General features: G+C 43.0%; 3 protein-coding genes across 6 annotated transcripts in view; 1 reads left to right on the top strand and 2 right to left on the bottom strand.

The window, feature by feature from the left end:
- Positions 1-2,503, bottom strand: part of kcnt2b (potassium channel, subfamily T, member 2b) — a 57,842-nt gene extending 55,339 nt beyond the window's left edge. Inside the window, exon 1 of the mRNA XM_061223765.1 lies at positions 2,239-2,503. Within this exon, the coding sequence (XP_061079749.1) occupies positions 2,239-2,327 (89 nt within the window). The 5' untranslated portion in view covers positions 2,328-2,503. The remainder of the gene's footprint in view (positions 1-2,238) is intronic.
- A 4,180-nt stretch (positions 2,504-6,683) lies between these two features.
- Positions 6,684-12,273, bottom strand: qtrt1 (queuine tRNA-ribosyltransferase 1). Its single transcript, XM_061224537.1, has 9 exons — positions 11,895-12,273; positions 11,034-11,102; positions 10,525-10,663; positions 10,038-10,232; positions 9,190-9,328; positions 8,474-8,549; positions 8,032-8,141; positions 7,530-7,614; positions 6,684-7,396 (listed from the first exon to the last, which is right to left on the bottom strand). Exons 1-9 carry the CDS (start codon positions 12,180-12,182, stop codon positions 7,244-7,246), a joined length of 1,254 nt encoding a protein of 417 aa, XP_061080521.1. The 5' UTR covers positions 12,183-12,273; the 3' UTR covers positions 6,684-7,243.
- Positions 12,274-13,333: 1,060 nt separating this feature from the next.
- The window catches only part of dnm2a (dynamin 2a), a 36,905-nt gene continuing 28,306 nt past the window's right edge, over positions 13,334-21,932 (top strand). For 3 of the 4 annotated variants that reach the window (XM_061223872.1, XM_061223871.1, XM_061223870.1), the window contains exon 1: positions 13,336-13,757. In XM_061223872.1, the coding sequence (XP_061079856.1) occupies positions 13,597-13,757 (161 nt within the window). In that variant the 5' untranslated portion in view covers positions 13,336-13,596. Of the gene's footprint in view, positions 13,758-21,932 lie in introns of all 4 variants that reach the window. The other variant, XM_061223873.1, reaches the window with a different exon arrangement.

The following is a 21,932-nucleotide window of genomic DNA, read 5'->3' as shown; positions in this document are numbered from 1 at the left end:
TGAAGCCAGTTATGAGCGAGGGTTTAGTGATAATGGTAGTGCTTTAGGCGGATTGGCCCCTGGCCCTCACCTGGCAACGCTCTGCGGCTGTGCAGGGCGCACTCGGCTTGCCAAACAAGCGTGAAATGAGGTGTTCCATTTTCCATTAACGTCTCTCTCTTCCCCTCTCCCCCTCTCTTCCTCTCTCCCCTCTATCTCCCCTCCTAACATCTTTCTCTGCTCCCCCCCCCCCCACTTCCCACCTTTTGCTCTCTCATGTGTGTTTTTTTTTTTTTTATAAGAACCAGAGTAATCTAACATGTTGAGGTGGCAAAGAGGCGTCCATGCTTAGAAGAAGGGAAGAGAATGAAGTTCTTGTATAGAGCAGAATAACAGAGTCTAACCTTTCCAGCAGTGCCCAGCAGGGTACAAGCTTCAGCAGAGCCCAGCAGGGTATAAACAACAGCAGAGCCCAGCAGGGTATAAACAACAGCAGAGCCCAGCAGGGTATAAACTACAGCAGTGCCCAGCAGGGTATAAACTACAGCAGTGTCCAGCAGCGTACAAGTTACAGCTGAGCCCAACAGGATATAAACTACAGCAGTGACCAGAAGGGTATGAACTACAGCAGTGCCAGGCAGGGTATAAACTACAGCAGTGACCAGCAGGGTATGAACTACAGTAGTGACCAGCAGGGTATAAACTACAGCAGTGTCCACCAGGACATAAACTACAGCAGTGTCCACCAGGGTATAAACAACAGCAGTGCCAGGCAGGGTATACACTACAGTAGTGACCAGCAGGGTACAAACTACAGCAGTGCCCAGCAGGGTATACACTACAGTAGTGCCCAGCAGGGTATAAACTACAGTAGTGACCAGCAGGGTATAAACTACAGCAGTGCCCAGCAGGATATAAGCTACAGCAGTGAGCAGCAGGGTATAAACTACAGTAGTGACCAGCAGGGTATAAACTACAGCAGTGCCCAGCAGGATATAAGCTACAGCAGTGAGCAGCAGGGCATAAACTACAGCAGTGCCCAGCAGGGTATACACTACAGTAGTGCCCAGCAGGGTATACACTACAGTAGTGACCAGCAGGATATAAGCTACAGCAGTGTCCAGCAGGGTATAAGCTACAGCTATTTGTTTTTCGCACCATTCTCTGCAAACTTTAGAGACGGTTGTGTGTGAAAATCCCAGGAGATCAGCAGTTTCTGAGATACCCAAATCGCCCTGTCTGGCACAAACATCCATTCCACAGTCAAAGTCACTTAGATCACATTTCTTCCCCATTCTGAACTTTGGTCTGAAAAACAGCTGAACCTCTTGGCCATGGCTGCATGCATTTCGTTGCTGCCACATGATTGGCTGATTAGATATTTGCATTAACAAGCTGGTGTACAGGTGTACCTAATGAAGTGCTCAAACCAAGATTAGTTACATTTGTATTTAAATTAACATTATTTCTAAGCACGATTCACTCTACCCAAACCCCTTGAAAAAACGAATAATAATAATAATAATAATAATAATAATAATAATAATAATAATAATACAAAAAATACATTTTGGTTTGCTGTCATTCTGATTGCAAACTGTAATCCAACATTAACCTTGCTCAGCTGACAGATGATACAATTCATGAAAACCATTAGTCTACAACAGCATACAATGTAAGTCTTGACTGATCAAGGTTATACCTAACAGCACTGGAAAGTTTACATTTGTGGCTTTCTGTCATGCGCTCGCTGAGACACATTACTAAATTAGGCTCCGGATAATGATGATTTTGAATCTTCTGCCTTCAGTCAACTAAGACGCTTCTTAAAATGCTTATTCAATTTATAGTAGGCTACCTTTAAACAAACAAGCAAACACACACACACACACACACACACACACACACACACAATAACAAGCGCCCTCATTATGTTCCTCTCTCGTCTTCAACCTGTTGAAGAAACTACTGGAGCTGTCTATCGCATGTTACAGCCGCTCACGAAACGAGTACGGCGTCCACGCATGAAAAACGTTTATGTCCAATAAATAAACATACATATAAAAGGATTGGCACTCCTTAATGGTGCGATGACACAATACACACACATTTTCATGTGCATAACAATGGGCAAGTATATCAGTAGGCGACGGAGGACTGCAGAACGAACAAACCGTTCTAAGGATATGTGATGCAGTACATACGAGTACATACGCAAAGCTGATTCCTCCGACCGCACAAGTTTTCGCCGTTCCCTACCTGTCATCTGATTGCCAGTCTCCAAGCAACAGGTCTCGGAACCGGTACCGTGGCGGTAGTGGAAGAACCTCCTTCTCCAGCTCCACCATGACCGCGTCCTCAGAACAAACCGAACAAAGATTTCCCGGTGAGAAGGATTTTAAAAATATGTATAAAGCAAATATATGCTTTCCCCTCCCTCCAACGTACGCGCTCCGTGTTTTCTTTTCTGTTACTGTTTTGTTTCAGAAAAACATTGTATTATTGGGAGAAGCCGACGTGTAGCGCTAGCTGTGGGTGTAATTTATGTCACACATTTGTTCTACTCTGATCGTCTTTCGATTCGCCGAGAAATGTTTAGTGTGACAAACGTGCAACTGGTTGCTTCTCGAAGTGCCAAGTGGCGCCTCGAGCTCACAGGTCCGCGCACGTCGGTGACCGCAGAGTCATTTGCCTGTAGCCCTACAATCACCACGACTCTTTCCTTACCCGATGCTGTAAGGATGCTTTGCAGAACAAATCCCCATAGATCACGTCCAACCCCCGACATGACATATTAACATGACATTTATTTTATTTCTCCAGATAATAATAAATAACGATTCACAACACCGTGAAATTAAGGTTTGTTTTTTTTTGGTACTTGTGTTTTTGTTTGGTTATATTTAATGCCATGGAGGTTTTCGTATGTATTTTGCCTTAGTCAGTTAAATATGTATAGGCTAATTTGGACATACGGAGCGCTTGTCCTCGGAGGTTAGTGATGCCTCGTGGACGGTGGCTCTTTTGGGAAGGGACTGAATCCATCCCTCGATTTTCTGACACTTTTCAGGCGTGTAATTCAGTAACCCTTAACTGACCTCCGGCCTCAACGGAGGAGCACGAGCCAGGCTTGGCAATGTGCGTGTCATTTCATGATTTTAAAGAAATGTAAAGAAGAACCTCCATTTAAAGAAACATAAATGCAGTAATGCCAGACTACCGGAATTCTTACAGGATGCTAATCTTCTAGAAAAGAGGAACAGATGATTACACAACTCAAACCATTCTCACCTTCCCTCTTCCCTCTCTCTCTTGACTCCTCCATACATTCTCTTAGCGTCTCCCTCCCCCAGCGACCCCCCACCACGCACACTGTAAAATGTAATTGAAATTCTCCTTCATTGAAAGCCTGCTTTGTTGGCAAGACAAAACCATGTGTTTCCAAGAAATAAAGAGACCACAGACAGCCACATGCATTAATCCAGAAAGTGGTCATCCAATTATCCAGAAGATGCTGTCACTTCAACACAATTTACTTCGGATTCCACAAGCAGAGAATTACACTTGCGTGGGAATCACCTGAGTGTTTTTCGGTCCTTGCATGCCAACAGTTTTGATGGCGTTCAACAGGCTGCCAGCAGAATTCCATTGTTCTCAACATGTTCTATTACAGATATACAGATCATGAATACAAATCCCTATTTATGTCCATGTAAGACTCAAGAAAAAGTTTATGGCTTCATCCGATTTATTGTTTTGGACCCATTTGATTTATTGACTGTTCCTGGCTGGGAATGACATTTTGTTATCACTCCTTGATTATTTTTGTTGGAAAATGGTTTGGCACAGTCACCTAGGAGATTTAACCTGCTTACTGCAAAATACAGCCAGTATGCTTACTTGGGTAGGAGAAGGTAGTTTACTGTACTATATGTACAGTAAAATCTATGGCACAGTCTGTAGTGAGTCTTACTGTCAACTCTGGTGGAAACTCCAACTTGGTTCCAGCCTGGTTTTAAGATGGTTTGTGGTTTGGAGCTGGACAAGCTGGCAACAAGATAGTTAAGAAAGGAACAATGCTGGCAAGACCAAGTCCAGCTGGTGGGCCTGATTGGTACTGATAATAGACCATCAGCAAATTCCAGATGGTATCCAGCTGGAGTAGAAGCTGGTTCCGGCTAGATTTAGTCTTGGGCCCTGTGGGTGGGAGCTTGGTCCCCTGCTATGGCACTTGCTCTGAGCTGTGACCCCTTCCCCGTCTGTTTCCCTCTCTGCTTTATATCGTTCTGAGAAAAGCAAACACAAAAAGAAAGGAGGACAATCCGTCTCCTCTCCTTTAAAAAAAAAAAACACCCTCATTTGTAGTGACTGATTGCCCATGCACAACACAGGCCTATTGGGATGACATCCAAACTGACATGACGGGATTTCCAGAGGTAAAACACATCCTTGCGTTGCTTGTGTAACAATGGCACTCTTTTTGGGCAGGGGGGGTTGCGTGATGGCTGTTCACAGGATGTGCTGTTCTACGGACTTCAAAGCCATTTAAATGAGTGGCGTGGGCTAGGATGGCATGTGACACCTGGGACTCACAGAACAGGAAAAGAACACGGGCTCACCTCGGCTCATGAGGAGATGTGACAGACTCCGCCTGGTGCATAGCTGGCCTTATGGCTATGGCTTGTGTCATTGACAACTATAGACCCTACCGTACTGTCTTGACTGTAATGACTTGGCACCAGCTCTTTGTTGCCAAAATCATTTGTATGCACTTATGTAGGTCGCTCTGGATAAAAGCTTCCGCTGAATGCATTAATGTAGACACTACTCATCAGCCCTGTCTTTGCATAACCTTAATCTGCATAGCAAGGTTGTCCACCTCACTTCAACAAAATGGCATCTACCGTGGAAGATATTTATTCATTTTTACAATAATGTGAACTCGTCGGAGGGAAGTGCTCCACTTCCATTTTACGCTGCGTATTTGACAAAAAAAAGGGGTTGAAATGAAATGGCCAGTGTGCGCTCATTTTGCTGGGTCAGTATAACGTGATTTGAACTGACAGGGATAGGACAGGGTTCACTTTACAGTCTATCAGGAATTCAGGCATGGTCAAATCTCCAAATTCCAGTATCTGAGGCAACGCCATCTGATGGGGGTGGTGATGCAGCATAATACTGCCTATGCAAGTATAAATCTTAGTGTGATAATGTGTGTGCAGTATGTGTGTGTATGTATATACAGTACTTTAGTGTGATAATGTGTGTGCAGGAGTAAGTGTGTGTGTGTGTGTATGTATATACAGTACTTTAGTGTGATAATGTGTGTGCAGGAGTAAGTGTGTGTGTGTATATATACAGTACTTTAGTGTGATAATGTGTGTGCAGGAGTAAGTGTGTGTGTGTGCGTTCATATGAGCTGGACGGTGTGTGTGTGTGTGTGTGTATATATACAGTACTTTAGTGTGATAATGTGTGTGCAGGAGTAAGTGTGTGTGTGTGTGCGTTTATATGAGACGGACAGTGTGAGTGTGCGTATGAGCAGGAGAGTGAGGGGTATGTGTGTGTGCGCGCGCATGTGTGGGGCTGATGGAGTTTTGGTCTGCAGGTTTGGGTAGCTTCAGGTACTTTGTGACCTTTAAAATTGATCCAGGATCAGCTGTGCTGAACCCCCCTGATCCAAGCATCAATCCAAAGAACAATTGGAGGGGCTGATCAGGGCTGGTATATCTGCCTCTGGGGTACAGCTGTCGGCTGTTGCAGCATTGCATGTCTCTAATTAAACCGCAGTGGAATTACCATTTCAGTACTAATTGATAGTGGGTGTGCTTCAATGGATAACGGCACAAAAAAGGCATTTCATGTCATTTCTTTCTTTGCCATGTATGGTTACGGCCTCTTGCCTTTTTCCTCCCTTGATGGAAATAATGTCTGCCCCCAAATCAAAAAAGCTGAGGACACGAGCATGTTTATTTAACAAAAATATCCGTCACAGTGTATTTATGCCCTCTAGTGGCTTGTTATGGAAAACACAAGAACAACCCGCACAACTGATTCATTTATCAACGCGAACCTTATGGAACCACCCACCTGTTGTTATTATAAGCCTGGGGATGTTGTGAAGAGTAGCTAGATATATCAGGCCTACGACAATCCTCCTTTTCAAACGCGTGGGTAACTTAATTTATTAAATCTGTGCGTGCTCAACAACAAAGAGACAGAAAAACGCCATCTTCTTGAAGCCGGGAAGCTGACAAGGGCCTTAACAAACGGACGTTTTAAAACGAGTAGGCTGGTCAGTCGCCATGGTAACAACGCAAAGTACCGGGATTAACGGAAAATAAAATGGATCCGCTGTCAAACTCCGCGGTACGTCATAAATATCCGCAAGTATTTTCTGCAAATTTAAACCAGGGTGGAAAATGCTAGAAAGACATTCCAATAATATACGATTAAATAATCAAAACGCTGGAAACAGCGTTTTTTAATGGTGGAAAAAATATAAAATTCATACAAATGTGCAAATAACAGACAACATCTAAATTATAGCTATTGTACAAGACAACTTGCCTGTATGTGTGCGCGTACGTGTCTATGTATGCGGGTGCACGCCTGTGATCGACTAAACAACCTCTAAGCTACCTGGCCGTCAGACTCCATCAAAGCTTGTCCTAGCAGTATAGACAGATACCTTAAAGGAACAGTTCACTTTCTGAGGTTTATTTTATGTTACCTCAGTTTTAAATTTGCCCAGATTTTTTAAAAAATGTGCAATAAAAGATATAAAAAATACCTAATACAAACAGGATTTACAATGACTTGTATATATATGCATTCAGGGGGTTCTTGGTCTAATAGACATGTAAAGAAAATACACTTCAAGAAAGTCTGACAGCTTGTCCAGAAATTTCAGAGGACTGTACATATAAACAGATTATTTCTCCTTGAGCACAGCGGTCAGGTTGAATGCACAACAGGTAATATTTCAATGAGAATAATTGAGTAATGTAAACCTGAACAGACATCAGAGGCGTAACGTAGCTGTATAATCTGTTTAGGAGTAGCTTGAATCATATTTTCTTGCTTTAGACCACAAATCCATTGCGAATTCAGTCAGAAATATTAAAATATTTAAAATAGCCTTTGTTGCACACAAACTGTCTGGCTGAATAATAATAAATAAATAAAAAACTGAAATAACAAAAAACAAACCATGAAGTGAAATAAAATCCAGTTAAGAAATGGTCTACAGTAAACTCCTAGCTCAATCTAATGTGATGTTGACAGAGGCCAGTGCCTCCACCGCCCAGCTGGGGTAGGTCTCCTGCGAAGGGTACATGCGCCGCATGAATGTCCGCACAAACTCGGGGAACCGACCCTCCAAGATGCTTGTGCGCACCGCCCGCATCAATGACAGCTGGAACAAGAGAACAGAAGTTAGCATGCAGGCGCGCACACACACAAAAGCGGATTCTCATACATATACAGGTGCTCAAACACGCTTACACACGCACAGAAAAGCAGAGGCATGCACGGACGGTCAGACGCACCTGGTAGGCGATGTTGTGGATAGTGACGTGATGCATAGCTGCAGTGTCACACTTGAAGAGGGCGTGTAGGTAGGCCCGAGTGTGCCTGAAAAACACGCAACACAACACACCACAGCGTGGATAACGCTAATGAGTAAAAAAACACAGCAAAACAAGATGCGTCAGGACCGATTACTGCTACAAGGCTACCTCACCAGGGAACAAAAAGGGGTTAACTGCTTCAGAATGGAATAGAACAGAATAACGTTACTTTTCCCAGCAGGAGCTTTAGTTACAGAAACATCATTCTCAATTTTCAAGGAAGTGCTTGTACACATTATACAACATATTACATAATATCTATGATGATGAGTACAAGACAGACAGCTTCCTCTTGACTTGAAAAGCTGACAAAATGCTACTAAAATTGTAAAGATGGTAAATCGGGAGTAAAATGATGTACAATTAAAGATTATATTAATTTAAAACATGTATTGGAAAGAATAAGTGCAGTCCCACTAACCTTTCGCAGGTGGGGCAGTGGCAATCTGGGTCAATGGGCTGGAAGTCCTTCGCAAATTGCTTCTTTTTCAGTGGCAAGGATCCCCAAGGAACCAATGCCGTTCCAAACCGCTGAAATAAAAAATGAATCACCATCTTCATCATCACTATTGGTATCATGAACTATAGCAGGGGTTCTACGGAGTAAAGGGTGATGTGCTGCCAATGGAAGCCCAAGGCTTAGGAGAGAGGATCGACTGCAAAAAAATCCTTCATATTGCCTTCACCCTAGGATTCAAGGATACCTTGCATAATTTCAGGATGAGAGAGAGAGAGAGAGAGAGAGAGAGAGAGGAGAGAGAGAGAGAGAGAGAGAGGAGAGAAGAGAGAGAGAGAGAGAGAGAGAGAGAGAGAGAGAGAGAGAGAGAGAGAGAGAGAGAGAGAGAGAGAGAGAGAATACTCACTGCAGTGCGAGTGGGGAAAACGCAGTCGAACATGTCGCACCCCAGGGCAGAACACACCACCAGTTCCACTGCGTAACTGCAATATGACCATATGGACAGTAAGCATTCATGCACATACACACACAAATTAAACAGCAGCACATGAATGGCCCGGTCACAAGGTTTGTTAAACCATTGTAGAAAAAACTAATCTGAATAATTATTCTCAGGAGAAATAATTTGACGAGGCATTAATTATACAGCAAATGAATTGCATTTCTGTATTCCCAATGAGTACATGCTCCCAGTGAAATACTAATAATTAAATTTCCCAAAATATCAGTTGTTCAAACATAGAAAAAAAAAAATGTCTGAGATGTAGACATTGGCAGCACCTCTGACCGTGGAGGCCCACAGCCATGGAAAACCTGCCATTACTGATTAGAAAGGGAAAGGGAAGGCAATGAGGGGGGGATGGCCAAAGCCATGAAAACCTGTCGTTACTGATCAGATCTAGAAAGGGAAGACAATAGGGGGGGGGGGGTGGGTGGTGTGTGCTGGCTGAAACACTCCCCCTGCAGTTACAGTGGGACGGTCTATCTCTTGTGTTCAGAGCACCCCACATAGTGCATGGGGGCCAGTGTGTATTCAGCCAGTCCCTGCCACCCCAATCATTTGCTTAATGATTAATGCCTCCATCAGGATATTAATACTGGACCCATGGCGGAGCTTCATACCCGACTCCCATGAGGTATCTAGGTTTAGTTTGAGGTAGATAGTCCGTGCTGAGCGTCACCATCCTCCAGAAGTCGTCCTTTGCCTCTCCTCCGCTCAGCCCTCCGATGGCAAAGCCTGGAACATCCCGCTTGGTCATCTCTGCGCAGGACAGACAGACGCATTGACCCTGACTATAGCAATACTCTTATTATTGAAATGGTCATGTAAACATCTTTATCCGATTATCTATGTAAGTGTAAGGTCATAATTGGTGTACTCAAAACCTGACGTGCATTCAAGATGGCCAATGTCAGCTTATGTTTGGCAACATATTCAAACTGTCTTCTGTTTGCCATGAAAGTTAGCTAACTAAAATGGCTGCTAATGGGGGAAAACGCAGAGAACAAAAGTGGACAATTACTTGGCAGAAATAATATACTTTAATCAATGTAATATTTGTTCTTACCTTAATAAATCACAGTTAAGCAATGAATCAGCTAGCTGGCATTGTTAGACCCAAGTCCCCTCCATTTGTGTTGGTGGCGAACAAAATGGAATATTCAGATAATGACACCTGAATCTTTGCCATGAAACTGTTTCAATTTAAGTTTAGAACAGCCAGATAATTCACTGGTCATAGTTCACTGGTCTAATTACAGACCTTAGAGCAACCTACGTTCCAGTAACTGTACAGCAAATACAAATCCAATACTAGTTACTTGGCACATTCCCTTGAGTCTCTCACACAGCTTATGCATTAGGTGCAACACATCTTTACTGTTCATAATCAGTTTCATCATCCCTGAGTAAGATGGTCAGGGTGTGGTTGGGTTGAGGTTGAGGTAGAGGTGTGCGGGTGTGCTCGTACCCTCTAGACAGGCCTTGCGTAGCTCTGCGTTCAGCCCACCCTGGATGATGGCAAATAGGTTCTGACGGTCAGGGTTTTTGTTGGCAGCTATGCAGCGGTCTAGCCAACGGATCGACCGCTTCATAGCCTCCTCCACACGCGGGCCGGTGATCGTACTGCTGACCACGTCGTCCAACTGCATCATGATGTCTGAGCCTGGGCACGCAGAGAATCTGCTTTTTAAAAGTGACTGTGACTATAGATCTACACCCACACCAATGACTTCAAACACATTTGTAATGACCAAATAAAATCAACAAGAATAGAGAAATGGAGACTTAACGTGGGCCTCTTCAGTCTGCATATGGACTGGACCTTTTTTAATGTGGGCCCTGACAGTCTGTAGATGGACTGTACCATTCTTAATGTGGGCCCTGACAGTCTGCAGATGGACTGTACCATTCTTAATGTGGGCCTGGACTATCACTATATGGTCTACTCTTCTTACCCAAGCTGTTTTGGATGGCAATGGACTGTTCAGGGGAAAGCATTATCTCCTTGCCATCATAAGGTGACTGAAACCGGACTCCTTCCTCTGTCACCTCCGATAGCGCCACAAGAGAAACCATCTGGAACCCTCCGCTGTCCTGCCGGGGTTGGGTTGGTAGAAAATCAGGATTTATTGCCAGGTACATTTGCAGGAAACATTACTGAAGACAAATCATTTCAGTGGCACACAATCTAAACTGAGAATAAATGAGGTGAAGTCCCATATCCTGGCCAGCCCTGATCTAGTCCTAAATCACACATGACAAAGTATCTGTACTAATTAATTATTGGGAAAAATGATTGGGGTTCCTGTGATCCTATGTTAAATCAGATGATTGGAGACTAAATGGTAACTATCAATATTGATATCAGGATAAAGCTGTCCAGCACAACTGTGGTGCCATGAAGATGGAAGGTGGGATGTGTGTCACTCTCTTTCTCTTTCTATTGACTGACTGAGTGACTCACCGTCAGCAGGTTGTTTTTCCAGTTCATAAAGTTGTGCAGGCCTTTGGCTTTCTCTATAAGCTCTGGACCCTTCGGGGAACAGCAGAATCAACACATTAACTCTCCGTAACAGAGCCCTTGTTTTCAGTGAGATATTAGTAGAACTGTCGCCAGAATGTCTAACCAGACAATTAAATCTGGACCACATGATTTTTAATATTATCCCAAAACCATATCCATCCCTTCAATTTTAAAATACCAAGCATAAGGTTGTTACCCATTTGGGCTCTACTAATACATCCCAATTAATACACATGCTCCTATATTATTTTCCCTGTTAACACAATTTTCTGGAGCAAATGCTACTAAAATAGGTAGCTATGTGTAGCCCAGCACATACCTATACAGTGTATGCTGTAATGTATTTCAATTTCAGTTCTGGTGTCAGTTTCATTTCCTTTTTCCAACTATGTAGTTACATCGATATTGAAATAACGAAAAAGCCTTATTTCAAAGAGAAAAAACAATGCGATGTGGAAAATCCAGCTTCATAAAGTCCTCCCTAGAAGTTCATGGGTGGACCAGAGACATGGCAGGACTTTTACTTTCTATCTGAAAGTCACCGCATCCATGCCAGCACTACTTCTGTTAAAATTAACCACAATATGTCAACGCTTTTGTGCATCATGCAGAAAACATTCTATACAATCACTATCAAAAACCCGTTTACTCAAAGCATGTTAAATCGACATGGTCTGTACTCTCGGACACTGATCTGCATATTGCCACAGATGGACCTGACGCAGAAAAAAACCCTTTGCAATATTTATAGAGAGCACGAGGACGCGATTTCTCATAACCTAGGTCGGCGAGTGCATGTACCGGTCTCATTCCTAGATGATAAGTGTTCCCCAAGCATATCTGGCAGCCGAGTTCAGCCAGTTGGTCCGATGTGATTCCCTTCATTGTTCCTTGCGTCCCAACAGGCATGAAGACCGGAGTGTTTACCGTGCAGTGTGGCAGCGTTAGATCACAGGCACGTGCTTTGCTTACGGGACACTCTGCCAGTATCCGCAGAGCCAGCGGTGGAGCGCTGGAGGCAGCTCTCGTAGAAGACACACCGGCATTTACAGCGCCCATGTCAGGCTGCCTTTCCGTGGAGGCAGCCATCTTGCATGGCCACGTGAATTGCAATACACAATGAAAGCGGAAGTGCTATGCTGCCACTGGCAAGTACCCAGTTTGGCTTGACCCAAAGACTGTAGAAGCGATCCTTAAGCAAGCGGTATCAGTGTTTTAGATCTATAAAACTGTGCATCGTCGCCGATGTTGCACGGAATTGCTGGATTGAAAACCCAGTTGGATTTTGAAAGGGTTTCATTTTAAATTGTGTCCATTTCATAAACACACATTTTCTGGCAAATTTGCAAGATGCGTAATCCATTCGAAAATCTGATACCCCACCCTGGTTCATTTTGGTCTGGCCTAAGATGTTTCAGTCTCTGGCAAACATTGATCTCTCTTATTATTATACTTTCATATTATATACCTATATTATAATTTATATTGGCTTCATCAGGAACTACTTATATAGCCGAAGGAGTTATGGTACTGATAAGGCCAGGGTGAGTTTAGAAGCTAACATTTAAGACCAATAATTTGTAACTTATTAACATAGTCACGCTATGATAGATAAGCGTTACAACAATAAAATACCTGTCCATCCGTTTTGACCGGTCTATTTAGAACCTAAGTTGCTCGTCAAGGCATACTTGCCGTGCAGAAATAACAGGTTTTGAAGCTAGCTACATTGTGAATCGTTAATGCTGGGCGGCGCTACTTGGCTAACTCGCCGAGCAAGTTAAACAGAACCTCCGTACATGAAAATATGAGTTCATATCATTTTCCAGAAACATACTTTTTTAAATCACCTTTTAAAGGTATTACAAACTCAGTGGTTGAGGCCGACAACCAACTGGTCCTGAGCGTGGATCTTAGATAAGAAAATAAAACGTTGGGGCACAAAGTGGGACATCTTATTCTGGGTCGGCTTTTGGGTGTTAACTCCCCAGAGCAAAATAAACTGGGCGGAGATATTGCAATCTGATTGACAATTGAAATGGCCATTGACATTTCTCTTATAGATTTCCGCTGCCAAAGACGAAAGCGCACGGCTTCGTTGACGTTGAAATGCATAACAAACTATGAACCAATGAATAAGTAGATCAAATTGATGAGCAGTAAAATTGACCAATGGACATAACGTATTTGGTTGACAAGGGGGTGGAGATTCAATCTCCAGCGGAGGTCGGGTGTTGTTCCACCGGATGGTAGAAGTTTTGTTTAGTGAGTTTTTTTCCCTTTCAATTCGATTGAGTCTGGATTTTTCTGCACTGCCAGCAACGAGGAGTCTTTCGTGCAGCTGTGATTTTTGTTCTCCTATCATTTCCAAATTGCCTTGCTATCCTAATTATTTAGAGAAATAAAAGTCAGAAGTTGTTTCAGGGGTGGAACTCAACACTGAAAAGTAACCCGAGCTCTTCGCTACTTTGTAGTCGGAAGACGATCCTAGCCCAGCGGAGCCATGGGGAACCGGGGCATGGAGGATTTGATTCCCCTCGTCAATAAACTGCAGGACGCCTTCAGTTCCATTGGACAGAGCTGTAATTTGGACCTTCCGCAGATTGCAGTGGTCGGCGGACAGAGCGCTGGAAAAAGCTCTGTTCTGGAAAATTTCGTCGGCAGGTAGCTTAGCGTTAACAAGCTAATCCATTTCTTTCACATATTTAGCTAACGTTAGCAGGTTTCTGTCTGTTTAGTAATTGGCTAATTTAACGAACAAAATTGTTATAATTCGGATGTATTGTGTTATTGGCTAATTTAGCTAACTCAATTGTCATAATGTGGATGTATTGTATTATTACGTATTGAGTTTTATGGAATTTATTTAATAATTTCGCCAGTTAGAACTTCTCTGGTTTACAGCTAAGTTAGTCATTTTCCGTGAAGCGGTGTCATACAAAAACCAACCCGAGTTACGCACGTTAGTTGCAGATTGTTACCGGGCACACGCAAGGTAGCTAATGAAAGAAAGGGGAATTAACGTAAGTTGCGCCGGTTGCGTGGTGCACCCAGCCTGTAACTTGGATATCAGACTGAAGGACTGCTTTGTAAATGGAAAAATAGTTGTTTGCGTAGTGGAGTCCGGAACACCGGAACAAATGCGGAAACCTTGTGGCTACCATAGCTAGTTGCTATCTGAGTGCATTCTTTAGTTTCTCTCCAGCTTTTGTTAATTTCCCAATAAAGGTTGTTGGTGATCGGTAGCTCGCTTTTGAACCTTTGGTGTAAAAGGCAAGTTAATCGATAACAAGCAAGATGTTAACTTACTTTTAATAAACTTGAATGGCTAGTGTTAGCCAGTCTGCTAATTATTTCATATGTGTTGATCGACACCAGGAAAACGTCAAAGATGTATTGAATAACTTACATTCCTTATGTTCAGCCAGGGTTATTATAGCTGGCAACATTATCACACGTCTACCAAACCTTTATTAGGGCCTACTATTGCTGGAGGAACTACAGAATATAGTTCCAAGGGAACAGCAACTGTCTTGTTCTTGCGCTTAGGAGTGCCCTTTGACATGTCGAAGTCATTGTTTAAGGTCGCGTTAGCCATATGAAGTGGCTAGATTCATAGTGCCGTGGTCAGCAGCATTTCAGTGTGATATACGTTAGCTAAATTACCTTGCCAATCCATGAGAGGTTAAAGTCGAGTGCTGTCAGATTACAGAGCTGGCCAAAATATGATCAGGGAGCATTCTGTACATTTACTAAAATGTTGTGATTTGGTGTTCGGGAGGAAAGTGAGTCATGATGTTATACGATTTCCGTGCTGCTTTTTCTGTAATGAGGAGCACGCCAGGACAAGTCATCAGACAATAATGTGCTTTGGATGGCTGAATATTTAAGTGATTTTTGCAGCGGATCTATCTCCCACTCTTGATTTCACTTTACGTTTTTGAAAGGCAAAGTTAAGTCCCTCGTTTTAAACTGGGTTCATGACTGTAGCTCAGAGTACCAGTTATACACGCTATACTTCGTCTTTTTTGTGTACTTCGGTTCCGTTTGCTCTAAAGAACTTAAGCGCCACTATTTGAATACCTAAATCGTAATTTCTATTAGTATTTGACCGTTACCATTAAGGTTTAATTTGAAAACTTATAAACCGTCTTTGTTTTTGCTCACACGCTGAAATTACTATTTTTTAAATATATACAAATATTTATAATTTCTTACTGGTCATGAATATCCTAATGAAAATATAAACGTGACAACTCAATTATGTAAGTCTAATATTACACTCGCGCCATTCTGCACGGGTGGAGTTTCGAGTAACCACTTTGAACCAAGCACCTCCCATTTGGAGATCTTTCCAACTGGCAGTGCTGTAGGCTGCAGTAATACAACAGATATTAACGTAAACTAACGAAATGGTCAACTCTCTCCCTACCATGCGTTCTTAAGAGCAGTGTAACCAGAATTTCGGCTGCTGTATTACTTTATGACAAGCCATAGAATTGAGAACGTTTTGCTTTAATGATAGGAACGCAATGCTAAGAAGTCGATCATCAGGTTGGTCTTTTGAAATACTTGTGGTAATGCCTAGTTATTGAATTCTACACAGCAGGGAGGAGCTAGTAAGGCTGTTATTGGTTGCTATGGTCCTGAATTTGTATGACGGAGGGATCCGGGGTGTGGGGAGGGCTGTAATTCGAAGAGACGCTCTTTGCCAATCTAGCACTGTATCTGTGGGTGGACCCACACAAGCACACGCCGAAAACACAGTACTGTAGCACACTTGCGCAATGTAAACACTAAACTAATACTCAAGTGGTTACACACCCATTGGTGCATGTGAGCGCCCAATTAAAATACAGGTACCTGTCACGCTGCACGCCCAGGCAGAAATGCGTTAGGCTGATTTTCCAGCGTCTGTGTGACATTACCTCCTCTCTGTCCTGTTAGGTACCCCAGATTCCTCTCACTCCCTGTCCCTGAGTGCTCCCTGTTCTGCGGACTCCCTGGCCCATATGGGTTGTGTGTGATTATCACACGGAAACAAAACCAGCACACTCAAAAGCAGCTCGTTCTGCAGGTTTCTCCATTCAGGAAACGCACACAAACGCACAAACACACACAGAAATGGATAAATACAAACACAGACACAAGTCGTAACTATAGACACACACACAAATGCACACAAACAAACCCGTAAATACACACACGCAGCTCTACAGGGGGGTGTTTTGCCTGTGTGAGCCCTGGAGCTCTGGCAAATAACCAGCAATAGTGGAGGACTGTGAGAGCTGGCAGCCCTACCATCAGGAGCCGTATCTTAGGGGCATTTCAGTGACACAGAGCACATTGGAGATCAGGAAAAGCAGCTCTTCCCTGCTGTAGTGTGGTCCTTTGCCCTCTGCCAAGGCTGCTCACTGGAGCCTCCTGCATGCTGCTGCCAGTTTTCAGCACCATTGAGCTTCCACGTCGTGTTGTCTGTTGTTAATCATTTCTCGTGGGTTTGTTTGATCTTCCCAAGGCATCCCTCAGAGTCTTGGAGGAGACTAAGATCAAGATTAAAGCCTCTTATGGGTTTCCTTGTGTTATCCTGTATTCCTGAGGGCTAGTGTCTGGTTCAGGCCCTTTGTGCAGCGTGTCTGTAGGCCCCTAATCTAATCTCTGACACACACTTTAACTGCATACTGCTTGTGTTCTTAAGCATACTGCTAGATACCTCTCACACACTGGCAACACCCACCGAGCATACTGGTGCGTGAATTTGTATATGGTTATACTTTCCTTCTGTTATCATTAGCCTACATATGCAGGCTATGTCTGGCATTGTCTGCATATGGAGCTCATATCGTAAAGTACAGATGTGTTTGGGCTTGTCTGTAATCTGATGGCTGCAGGTCAGGCAGTAGTTCTCTCCCACTCTCTCCTGTCTTTGAATTCTTCCCACACCTTTGTGAGCGTAATACACTTGCAGGCCAATGCACTGCCTGTCAACCTGACACATGAAGAGTTATTTGTTTTTGTACAGAATGGGGGCATGTCATCTTTGCACTGCTGTCAGTCACAGACACACGAGGTTGCACATGAGGTTTGAAAGCCTCTCTTGTGACTGCAGGTCACAGTCAGCTACCTGGCTGTGTCGCCACTTATCACCATTCTGCTGTGTGCGTCTGGAGCTGATGTGCTAATGGGTGAAATAAAGCCAGGACTCGGTATATTCCGGAAATCTCTTTCTGTCCAGAATTCATATGCATCGTGCGTCCCTTAGTTTTTTGTAAAAGTTTTTTTTTTTATGGACCAAAACAGTGAAAATTGTTGCAAAGTGATGATTTAGGTGCTGTAATGATATGTTGGTAAGTAGCTGTTAAATTCTGTATGAGACACCAGTGCTTGTGTGTCATTCACAATGTGACCCATGAGTCATCAGCCCTGACAAAGAACACGGCCCAATTAAAACACTAGTGTAATTAATGATTAATTGCTGCCCCGAATTACAAACAGTTAACTCGTCCTCAATTATATTTTGTAATTAAACTAAATGAGATGACAACAGAACTTAGCACCACTTTGCCTCACATTGAAAATACAGAGTATGAACAGGATCTGAAAAAAAGATTTCATTAATGGATGTCATTGCGATGCAAGGATGCTGTCGCCATGCTGAAGAAAACGGGAGGGGGAGAGCATGTGCGAGTGCGTGTGTATACGTGTGTTTATGTGTGTGCCTGACTGAGCGTTCACCTGTGGGTGTACATTTCATTTAACGTAAGTTAAATTAATGTTTGCGTGTTTACGTCATTTTTGTTGAGGAACCACCCTGAGGAAAATGTATCATGTTGTGCTTGTAGAGCTGAAGACAAGCTACGGATTATCAGATATTTGTTTTAATATTTAGAGTATTTAAATGGTCATGTTTTTCTTGCCTCGGAGCAGCAAAACATTTCTGTAGTGTGTGTACGTGTGTGTGAGTAAGTGAGGGTTTGTGTGTCTGTGTCTGTCTGTGTGTGTCTGTGTCTGTGTGTGTGCGTGTGTGTGCTTGCGTGTGCGTGTGTAAGTGAGGGTTTGTGTGTGAGGGAGGGTTTGTGCGAGTTAGAGAGAGATACTATGCAAATGTTTAATAAATGAATGATGTCCTTTTCACCTCCTCAATCATTCACAGTGCATCAATAATGAACACAAATCAACCTGCCCTTTCTGTGTGTGTGTGTGTCCAGGAGAATGTACAGGATCAGAACTCATGCAAGTTGTGTAACTCGACTTTTGTCGGTAGAAACGGAATGGTGAGTTAGGATGATGGATGTTGAATGGTGGGGTAGGCTGATGGATGTTGAATGGTGAGGTAGGCTGATGGATGTTGAATGGTGAGGTAGGATGATGGATGTTGAATGGTGAGGTAGGCTGATGGATGTTGAATGGTGAGGTAGGCTGATGGATGTTGAATGGTGAGGTAGGCTGATGGATGTTGAATGGTGGGGTAGGCTGATGGATGTTGAATGGTGAGGTAGGATGATGGATGTTGAATGGTTGGGTAAGGGAATGGATGCAGCCCCCCCCCCCCCCCCCCCGGCAGGTTAGCCAGCCGTGTAATGGAAGGGCCTGGGGGCACAGCCATGATATTTGGGGTGATGATCTGTCACATTAATAAGAATGCATGCAAGGTGGTCCCCATGACCTATATTTGAAAATCATGGTGTCTGATCAAATTTGGTGTCAAATAGATGCGGAATGTGTATGCGGTCAGAATATCTTATTTGGTTACTGTTTTTTGAGCTAGAATTAAGTTGAAGTCAGGCCTATGGATTTTGCCCAGAAATTTGACAGCAGGTCTGTAGGAACCTTCCAGTAAAGGATGTTAATGATGGTTGAAAATACAGGCATAATTTTTCTCTCGAAAATGTAGGCCCAGAATTCCTGTAATCACTTGCATATGTATGTCGGAAATAATTTAATTTAATGTTATTCAGTTGCCAGGGAACAATCTTTTTTTCATTTATTTTTGTTGTGGAAGGAAGGAGATTAATGTTTATATGCAAAGAGAGTGTAGGTGTAGTGTGGCACTGTGGTTGCAGTTTCTTTCTGAGATCTCTTTTGTTCATAAATCAGCAATTATAATCACAAGAAAGGTAGTGGAATGACAGTAATGTTGCACTTGAGCCAAATACTTGAAGATGTGTATTTGCGTACAGTGAATAAATATTGCCAGGGTTGTTGGTCGAATATGTCTTCTTCCACATGTAGGATGTGTTCACATAATGGTTTTCACAACATGTTAAACAATGTGACATTGAATATGAATATCAATACAATGTGTGTGCTCCAAGCCAGGGTCTCAGTCATTTTGTTACTGCTGTTCCTTTTACACAGAATGCTTCTTTGAACTAATTGTAGGTTTCAATCAAACTGTAGGTTTTTCATATTCAAAGTATCACATTGAAGCTTAGCCCCCAGGTTATTAATTATATCTTGAAGTAACATTTTGGTTTATGGAAGCTATAGGCTGCATTGAAAACCCTTGTCTGCTTTGGATAATTCATTTAGCAATATTCTTTGCTTATTTCTTAAAACAATGTTTTTGAATGAACCAATTTAATTGATGTTGGAAGTGGGTTGGTTTGTGAACCTGTATAGATGGAAGTCAGCGTGACCTCACAACAGCTCTGCTTCCTACTGCCGTTGAGGAAGATGAATAGCAGGCAGTGTTTTCCTGTGTCATTTAACCAAGTCAAAAATAATTTGTGAAAACTGAATGGCATTTGTTGATTTATATGATTTATACAATGTGGTCTAGCTAGCTAATGTAACATTAACGTTAGCTGTCGGCACCCCCTAATGTTGTAGTTAACGTTAGCTAGCCTACATCATAAGCATGAATAACCTGTGCAAACTGGCTAGCTTGCGTTATTGGAAACCGTATTACTGGAACGTTACCTCCAAATCTAGTTAGCATGCATTGCTTGCATTTCCCACCTGGAAATTGAAATGACAACTTTGGAATTGAGACCTCTGCTCCCAATCCATTTGAACATTTATTCGACTTCGGTAGCTAGCTACCGTCTTAGTCCTAGCCTAGTTGCCCATTTGTCATAACTAGCTTGCCATATATCCCACGAGTTGTATCAAAACGCCAGCTTGCAACAAAGTGCACCTAGTTGACTAGCAAAAGGGGCATCTAGTTTACTAGCTGGTGTGGTGATCAGGCCAGCTAGTTCACTAGCTATGTTTTATAAAGAGATTTGCTACCTAGATTGCTAGCTAGGCTACGGCCAGGTAGTTAACTAGCTACATGTTCTGGCAGGCCTCATTGTGGATCGTTCTTAATCTCCTGACAATTTTCTTTGACGATGAGATTCTCGACCATGTTGGAGGCCATAGCAAACTGTTCATTTTAGTGGTGAAACGCAGGGGTCAGACTAGGCCTAGATGACATGGCATCCATTAAAAATTATTATGATGGTGCCTAGTCAATATCAGCTTTCATATAAAGGTTAGAAGGTTCACCTGTAACAGACGAAAACAAAGATCTTAGGTGGGAACTTCACTGCTGCAGCAACAACCCTCTGCTTGCTTACAGGGTTGCACCTGCATTAGGCCAACTCAGTGTAAGATCTTGCCTTCTTAAATTATAAATCCACTTTCCTCTTCTTTCTGTTGACAACCTTCGCTTTTACTCTCCCTGGTGGGTAATAATCTTTGGCAAACCACAAAATGTCTAGTCTCTCTCCCGATCAGCTCGATTTGAGCAACCATAAACTGCACAGAAATTAAGCATAATTAATCTGTCATCGCTGCATTTATGCGTGTAGCTGATCTGAGATTTAAAGAAACACTATTTTTTTCGGAATAGAAATACATTCCGTAGTATCGGCAGCTTGCCCTCCAGCATAGCTGATGAGTCAAGGTCACATGATTTGTGATGTGTATTCCATGTCCCAGGCCTGCTTCATGTTTTACAGGAACAAACCGCATTGGTCACAGTAATTGCGTCTGTCCTTTGACAAATTAGCGGTGGCGCGGGAAGTGATGAGGTCCACGCCCGATGAGAGTAGCGCCTCTCATTTCGGATTTCATTAAAATGTTAAACCATGCTCTTCATCATACGTAATTGATGAATATTATCATTTGATCGTCTGACTTAAAAGGGAAATTTCTCTGGCTCTTTTGCATTAATTGAAATTCATCTGGGGGGGGGGGGGGGATGATTATGATTGTAAATGTTTTCATTTACTCGCAAGTCCAGGGGGCAAAGTGTGGATTGGCTTTGTTTATTCGATTATTCGTTTATTTTTTTAAATCTCAGGCTCGTTCTGCATATCTGGATCAGTATCACAGGAATAATTGAGTGTTATTTTTTTCTGCATCAGTCCCTGGTCGTACGTAGAAGCACTGTGTCTTTGCTTTCAGAACCCAAATTGCCTGGGGGTAATGAACCATAAACAGTTTTGCCTGTTAACATGGGGATCGGTGGCCACGAGGTGCAGTGGACGGCACTGTTGCCTCACAGCAAGCTGATCCTGGGTTTGAATCCCGTCTGGGGCCTTTCTGTTTTCCCCGTGCCTGCGTGGCTTTCCTCTGGGGTGCTCCCACAATCCAAAGTATAGGTTAGGCTACTGGGGAGGAATTAACAGGGTGTTGCTGTAAATGAGTAGGTGTGCTCCGTTGACCTACCGTGTATAAATAAAGGAAAATCACAATGATGCATTAATAGCATCGGTCGATCAGTCGTTTGATCAATACGGTTATGCGACTGTATAAATTGTTGCTTGTTTGATTACCACAGTAATAGGATCAGCTAGGCAGAAATGCGAGTTGATTAAGAGTTTGCGTTTCCCCACTTTTGCGGTGACG

The sequence above is a fragment of the Conger conger genome, chromosome 16, assembly GCF_963514075.1.
Source record: "Conger conger chromosome 16, fConCon1.1, whole genome shotgun sequence".
Lineage (NCBI taxonomy): Eukaryota > Metazoa > Chordata > Actinopteri > Anguilliformes > Congridae > Conger > Conger conger.
This window is presented reverse-complemented; position numbering and strand designations above follow the sequence as displayed.

Excerpts from the sequence above, each read along its gene's own strand:
- qtrt1 (XM_061224537.1), bottom strand. The coding sequence starts at position 12,182 with ATGGCTGCCTCCACGGAAAGGCAGCCTGACATGGGCGCTGTAAATGCC. Across the intron at positions 8,142-8,473 it reads TTTTCCCCACTCGCACTGCA|CGGTTTGGAACGGCATTGGT; the intron begins GTGAGTATTCTC and ends TTTTTATTTCAG. Across the intron at positions 7,397-7,529 it reads TCCACAACATCGCCTACCAG|CTGTCATTGATGCGGGCGGT; the intron begins GTGCGTCTGACC and ends CTCTTGTTCCAG.